Source organism: Rhynchophorus ferrugineus, unplaced genomic scaffold (assembly GCF_030347505.1).
Source record: "Rhynchophorus ferrugineus isolate W39M unplaced genomic scaffold, kcgeb_rfMv2 rfM5, whole genome shotgun sequence".
Taxonomy (NCBI): Eukaryota; Metazoa; Arthropoda; class Insecta; order Coleoptera; family Curculionidae; genus Rhynchophorus; species Rhynchophorus ferrugineus.
In genome coordinates this window covers 10,685,691-10,693,651 of record NW_027472584.1, presented here as the reverse complement: position 1 = coordinate 10,693,651, position 7,961 = coordinate 10,685,691, and the positions used below count along the sequence as shown (strand labels likewise).

The following is a 7,961-nucleotide window of genomic DNA, read 5'->3' as shown; positions in this document are numbered from 1 at the left end:
ATGCATTTTACATCAATGTATATTAAGTTTTCAATATTAACAAGTTGCCAGCTTAAAAATGATGTGATAGAACGAGATTTAGATTTATTGATTTAAAACTAAGTTAATAACAATCGCAAAAGAATATATTAAAGTAGCTCTAAATATACATTTAAAAAGACCCCAAATATTAGGGATTAATTATTAATAATTTTAAGTGAGAATATTAAATAAATATTAGCAATAAATTATATTTGATTGGCATTGTTTCTTGTTGCGAAAATTTCAATTATATGTATATTAACATTATATGATAAAAATATAAATAAAGATATATTTGCTTCTATTAAGATTTTTGTCCATATCAAATTACACCTAAAAATTTATTTGACTTATTATTATAATTTATTGGTTAATATTATAACTCTACTTCTTATTCGTCACTACATTTATTGACTAAAAAACAATTAATGAAAACTTATACATTATTTTTATACCCAAGAAAAATACTGTATGTATGGTTGCCTACTGTTAGAACCTAGTTTCTTTAGTTATAAAGCAATAGTAAGGAATCGCATCTATAAGAAAGGTTTATTTGAGCCTATATATTTAACACTGTGTGTATTTAGGTCTCTAATTAAAGAATGACTACAATATTACCAGAAAAAAAAAATTTTTTCTTAATTAAAATTAATTAAAATAAAGGAGGGTACTTGATCTGTCCTAACAATTAATAATATTTAATGCTTTATATTCAGTATTCAAATCTTTTTCTTTTGTATTTTTTTATTAGATAGTAATAACGTTATTTTTTATAGTTTTGCAATATTATTACTGGTATAGAAATTTATTAATATGATAAATATAGAAGGTAAAATTAACTCATTCTTTACTAATTCTCCCAATTATTCTTGCTATTTATTCAATTTATTGATATTAAAAATATATACATTTCACCATCTAACATGTCGATCGCAAACTAAATACAGAAAATGATAAACACCTTCACTCGGTGTTCAAGTGGGGTTGTTCATTTTATGTATAGGGTCAACAGATGGCGAAATAGATGAAAATTTAGAAGAGAATAATACTATATATAGATGGGCTTCTTATATTTTTATAAGATTTGATTGTATTACTATTTCAAAATTTATATAACTGTAACAAAATATTGTTTATAACTAAAAGCTGTTTTATAAATAAATGTGATATATAATTGTAATCGCATACGTAATATTATGGTCTTTGATGGTGATAATGTGCATATTATATAATAACCAATCAAAAATAACAAGTTAAATAAGAATTAATTTTGATTTACATGAAATATAACCAAGTGCATCAAATTTAAATTTCCCGGTATTTAACTTTTGATGCATATTCGCTGAATTGTCACTATTAGTTTGAAGTATAGCCGCTCGACTAAATTGTCGCTGCGATCGCGGAACACAGTGTGTATTGAGTTGTTGGTGATAGTCTTTTGAGTTGTTCGCTAAGCAATTTTGAAAACAAATAGATTTATGTAAATAAAAACAATTATATATGTAAGAACACTTTTTTAGTAGGACCTTTTAGTGTGTGTAGAATATATTTTTAGACTGTGGCATATACAAAAACAGCCTAATTTTCTTTTGGTTAGACTTATTCCTATTTACAATATAAGATGCAATAGAACTGAATTTAACGCGGTTCCACAGTTATATTTGAAAAGTTCTGTGAAAAAACTATGCGTAGTGAAAGAAGTTCTTCAAGGGCTTTTCGACTTATGGGGTAATTAACCTTAAAACCCGTTAAGGTAAGTTAATTAGAACTGATATATACATTTCATTTTAAAGTGTTATGAAGCTTTTTAAAGATTTTTTTTAATTCAATATTTTCCATTTTAATATAAAACTGCTTGCACAATGCACTTATACAGCTATTATTAATCAAAACATTTGGATGTCTTAGCGGTTTGTTTAGGAATGTGTTTTAACACTTGTTATCTGGTATGTTTGTTATTAGTTTTGTCAGTACGTATTTAAAAACTACAAGCAATGTTTATAAATAAACCAATGCTCTATTGTAAATATATTTGACGTATTTTTATTTTGGTTAAAGAAACCAAATGTTTTGAAAACATTGGAAACCTGTTAAGGTTATTATAAACCGTTTTATAAATTCAGTTTTGTAGGGTTAAGGTTCTGGCTTCTTCTATACATTATATTAAAATACAAGGGATTTTTTAAATTATGTTTTTAGACAAGTTTTTAATTTAATTGACATTAGATTTTAATTAATTATTTTCGGTAGTGATACTAGCATTTCAAGTCTTGCAATTAATTACAATTTGTTATGGTGAATTGTATTGAGATATCGTTTTGCAGATGGTTTGATATATATATAGATTTATAACAGGTTTTACTTTATTTCTATTATGAGATACCAACACATAAATATATTTAAGTTATGATTTTTAGATTAGGAACAGTAAAATAGCGTGTTTATTCCTACCTGTATTCGTTAAATTCCATCGATTAGTATGAAAATTATTTTTAAAAAAAGTTTTAATAATCATGTATGAGCAACGCTGCGTTTACCGCTGTGGCCGTACGAGTGAGATGGATAAACCGGATAAGGCGAGAAGAAAGAAAAAAATTCAAGTAGGTATTCGACCATTTTTGACTAATGGACTCCGAGATAGCTTAATGCTGTTAGCTTGTTCGGACTACAGCTCGCTATCATAAACAGATTAAAATTTTTTTAAAAAGTTTATTTAAGATTTAGTGTCTTTCAAGTTTTACTTTAATGGTTTAATGGCCCTGTTCACAAGATCTGCCTGACGGTCGTTGTGATATTTTGACTGGATTGCGAATATCAGACTGCATAATGTGCATTAAAGCGAACTTTAACTCTTCCAATCAGTAAATGGACAATACAGTATAAAACGTTTTAATACCGCATCTTCTTTGAAATCATTTCAGAAATGGAATTGCAGTTAAGAGAATCCCAAGAAGATAACGTAAAGCTTTTTCTTAATAGTTATGTTTTTATTGTTTTCATGAAGTTAGAAAACAATGGTAATTTTAAAACATCTAATACTTACCAATGTTGTTTGAATGATGTTGTTGATTAATGTTTTTAAATAATTCCAAACCTTATTTAATATAATACATGATTACTTAATTATCAAAATGTAATAAATATAATAATTGACGATATAGAAATTAATTTATATATATATATATATATATATATATATATATATATATATATATATATATATATATATATATATATATTAAAACTAAACAGTATTCAAATACTTTTATATCTCTTAATATTATAAATAAGAAAATATCTTTACTGATAAAAGAAAAAAAGAATTTAAACCACTGAATGGGTGAAAGTTAATTTGCACTGAAATGCAATAGTATTCAAACAAGTTCAAAATATGAATAACATATAAGTCCACTATCGATTACTAAACATGATTTAATTTATTTACGTTTTAATAGCAATAACAATACCTTATAATCTTATCGTTTACAATCAAGTTAAAGTTATGTTATTCCAACGTGTTGCCTGACAATTTTGCCTAATCTTATATCATAGAGAAATAATTTGCTCATATTATTTCTCATAAGTCATTCATTATCTGATATAAGAAATCGTGTATAATTTGTAGTTTATAAATAGATCTAGAAAATATATTAATTTAATAGTTATAATTAACACCCTCGTTTATAGTTTTGATGGGAATTATAAAAGTAGTATTGGTTTGGATTTTATAATATGCAGTATAAATGTTAGATATTTTAACTATAGTTATTATATTATATTTCTTATTATTATATTTTCTGTTTTTTATACAATTTTGGATTTATTATAATGACATTCGTACTGGTATATTTTACATATTTTTTTAATATAATTTTCAGTTAGTTTTCATTAATACCAGATATTTGAGGGTCAATAGTGGCGGGTTCGAATCCCATCTGGATATGATGTGAATGTTTGCATTTGTTATCGATAGTACTTCTTAGTTATAGTATTAGACCAGTAATTGAATTGCTCGATTTTTTGTTAAATTTTAATTCAATTGACAATGAAACAAATATTTATTGTTTCCTATTTTTTTTAATTCTATGTATTTTACTAATAAATAAGGAAATATTATTAAAAATGCCCGAAGAAAAAAAGTTACCTTTATGCTTTACTCTATATATAATTATTTTGCGATGATTTATAATACCTGTTTAAAAGATTTGTTCCGGACTTGGGAAATTAGAAAAATCGGCTTTATTAAACTTACTATTGGCACTTTTAACAGTTTCAACATGTTAACAGTGCTGGAAATATTCCGTTCGGCTTGTAACATATGATAAGCTACAAAAGGGCGGGAAACTACTTAACTTTGAAACAGAGTTGTAAACCACGATATATAAAGTTTCTAAATTAATTTGTACAGGTATACACTTGTACAAGTATTTAAAAGTATTTATGGGCGAATATTGCGTAGAATTTTGTCATATTAAAAAAAGCAATAATTATTGACTGTGGCACGGTTTCTGAAATATTCTTTTTATTTTTATTTTTAATTAAGATATAGATTACCTCCGATGACCTTCGTGAATATTAAATAATTTTTAGTATTTATTTATTATAGAATATGAGTTATATTATAGAAGAATAAGTCAATTATGTTTCTATATATTTAATTTTTTTCATATATATAATTTCATATACCTAATCATATATAATTTGTTATATTATATTAATAATAAATTCAAATAGACATAAATCATAGTAGTTATTTTAAATAATTTCGCATTAACTATTGGAACTTGCGTTATAATACTGCTAAATAATGTACTTTTATTTAGTGTCCTAAATCAGAAATAGGTTGAAAATGATGATGTATGAAGAATTTCACATATTTTATTGATATTGTATATTCTTCATAACAGTGTTCGCCTATATCTATAAAATATGCGTTATGAGACCAACTCGACATCCTCGGAGTATCTCTCGTCTACATTTCATGCTAGTTTAACATATCAACACATAGGACTTGTTTCAAAATCTGTACGTACTTTTAAAGTAGATGTTAGGTATAAAAACAATTGTTATTATTATAGTATAATATTTGAACCTTGATATTATGTTATTTAAATAACTTTTTTTCCAACGAAATATTTTCATCTTGTATACTTTATTAACTGTTCAGATAAATATCTTGTGTTCAATGATAAAGACGGTATCATTCATGTAATGTAAAATTGTCTGATGTTAAGGTTTTAACTCATGTTGTAAGACTGGATATCCATCACAACATTTTCTCTCTATTCGTGTTTTGAGCGGAGTAAGCGTCATGTATAGCAAACTTTTACATTTTTAGCAACATGGAAAACCTGGTTGGAAATACTCCCTTGGTCCTTTTGATTACCACCGGCCTTTGCTTTTGCTTAAAATTCACAAGAGTCTACTCTCAGGAACGCCTAGGATACGTACTGTTTTTGCCCTGTTGCCAGTTTTTGTAAATTATATGTGCATTTCAAGAATATAATATTTATAAAATATATGTTTTTGGATTCACATCCTCATAATTTTTCAAAAGTTTTAATATTATAATAGTAATTTGTTACATAACAAATTTATAATGGTGGTATTCTTCCAATTAACCAATCCATTTTCCTATATATTAACACCAGTTCTTTCCTTTTCTTTTTAAAATATCAAAAGTCATTTCCGGAAATTTAATGGAATGGCATGACTATTATTTATTGTTATTGGTGTTTATGCATTATGGTTATAGATGAACTGTACATGCACAGCTTTACTTTGGTAAAATTTGTTATGTTACAATGTTTACCAGCATGGGTATTCGTAAATGTCCTTTTAATATTCTCTTTCTGCATTTCAAAATCTCAAATCGAGCCAAATTTCAAGAATGTTACAAGGACTCCGCTCCATCAGAAACAATAAGAAAGCGTTGGTTTGCTGACTTCAAACGTTGTCGTAGAGGCACCGATGATACAAAACGCAGTGGACATCCAAATGAGGTGGTAACACCAGAAAATATCAAAAACAAATTCCACAAAATCGTTTTGAATGATTGAAAAGCGAAGTTGCATGAGTTAGCTAACATCGTAAAGATATTAAAAGAACGTGTTGGTTTTATATTGCATGAGCATTTCACTATTAGAAAGCTCTGTTCAAAGAGGGTCTCGCGTTTGCTCACTGTTGGCCAAAAATAAGGTGGTGATGATTCTGAGCAGTGTTTGGCCATGTTTAAACGTAACAAACCGGATTTTTTTGCGTCGATATGTGGCAATGGATGAATCATGGATCCATCACTCCGGAATCAAAACAATTGTCATCTGAGTGACAGCAAACGTGTTTTTTTTTGTTACGTCCGAGACTCATATGTTATAAACAAACCAGTGATACTAGGAACCCCTCAGTGATACTTTCACCGCCTAAACAATGTGAATGTCAACGTCGCAGAATGATGCTAAAATCGCTGAAAATTAACCGAGATCATACCATGTCACTGAAGGTAGCTACTGTCAAAATATGGATTTCTTCAGGTGGCTAACAGTAGGTAATACTTCGGGTTAAAATGAGTTATATAAATTTCTTTGAATAAAGCTTCAAAATTACTAAATAAGAACATCACAACCATATATGAGACACAATATAAGTCTTATTATAGACCTATCATTTTTGTTTTAATATTATTAGACGTTTTTATAAATGATAAATTGATGTAGGCGAAAATATTCCTCTCCAAATTCAGGGGATATTGTTCTAAATAGCACGCCCCCTAGTCGGCTATATTTAACTTAACTAATCAAAAAATGTGATACATTAGAAACCACAAAAGGGTTGGAACCTACTTAATTTTGAAACATAGTTCCAAAACATGAAATATAAGGACATTAAATTATTGTGTTCCTAGTTATTTTTATCTTTATGTTTTTAAGAGAATTCTTAATTAGGTTGGAATTATTTTATTAACGTTTTAAATATTTTCGTAAATTTTTTTGGTGGCCAAAACTGTCTACATTGTTCTTAAAAATAATTAATTTAATTCTGCATATAACCTTGATATTTTTTATAATAGCATACCGATTATTAAATGAGATTTTTTATTTATTTTTTATACCCAACTATAACAATGCCTGTTTGTTTTATCTATATGCTGTTACCGCCAAATTAGACTAGTATAAGTTCTTTCTTTTGACAGATTTGTTGTAATCTTTGCTATATCAGAGGCGACGAGAAATTTTGTTAGAAGTCATTTACCATCTGATATCACAATGGCATCATGTTTAATGATTTATAATTTATAAGTTGCTACGGTTTTAAGATTACAAAGTAGTTATTCTACTATAGACACTTTGAGCTTGACATCTATGTCACTGTTTTTAATATGCACAGAGTTTTACTTATAACTTCACTGAACTAGATCAAATGGGCTTACTCTCTTTAATCTTCTGACTAAGCTATCACTATCTAGGTGCTGGAAGAACTTGATTTGCTGATGGAGCCTCTGTTCATGTCTTTGGGCATAGTCCTTTATCGTTATCGACAGTTTTTATCTTCAGGTCCTTATGCAGGTTGTCATAACGAATCTCCTATGGAGCATCAACAATACCTCGCAGTACCTTGTTTTGGAATCCTTATATGATATTTCTATTACTTTATCCGGTACATCTCAGAGTTGGACCCCATATGAAGGCCATAATGGTTTCAAGAACTTTTTGGTAAAGGAAAAGCTTATTATATACTGATAGGGCTGTACCCAATATCCAGTAAATTTTTTGTACTTCAGTTTTTTTTTTCAAATTTTTGTGGCTTCCACCTAAATTTAACATCAAAGGCCATGCCCAGATATTGGGCTGTATTTCCATACAGCAGATTATTTTTTTTATTAATCTCTTAGAACGTCAACAATCTGCCCGTAGGCAATAAGTATTATTATATGACTTTCGTTA

General features: G+C 27.6%; 2 protein-coding genes across 15 annotated transcripts in view; both read left to right on the top strand.

Annotated features, from left to right (window-relative positions):
- Positions 1-1,422: 1,422 nt before the first annotated feature.
- Cirl (Calcium-independent receptor for alpha-latrotoxin) overlaps positions 1,423-7,961 on the top strand; it is a 608,365-nt gene continuing 601,826 nt past the window's right edge. For 12 of the 14 annotated variants that reach the window (XR_013005933.1, XR_013005931.1, XR_013005934.1 and 9 more), the window contains exon 1: positions 1,636-1,774. The gene's annotated coding sequence lies outside the window, so the exon portion shown is untranslated. Of the gene's footprint in view, positions 1,775-7,961 lie in introns of all 14 variants that reach the window. The other 2 variants (XM_076405295.1, XM_076405290.1) reach the window with 2 other exon arrangements.
- The window catches only part of LOC143197121 (uncharacterized), a 39,964-nt gene continuing 34,463 nt past the window's right edge, over positions 2,461-7,961 (top strand). The window contains exon 1 of the mRNA XM_076405310.1: positions 2,461-2,621. Coding sequence (XP_076261425.1) covers positions 2,539-2,621 — 83 coding nt within the window. The 5' untranslated portion in view covers positions 2,461-2,538. The remainder of the gene's footprint in view (positions 2,622-7,961) is intronic.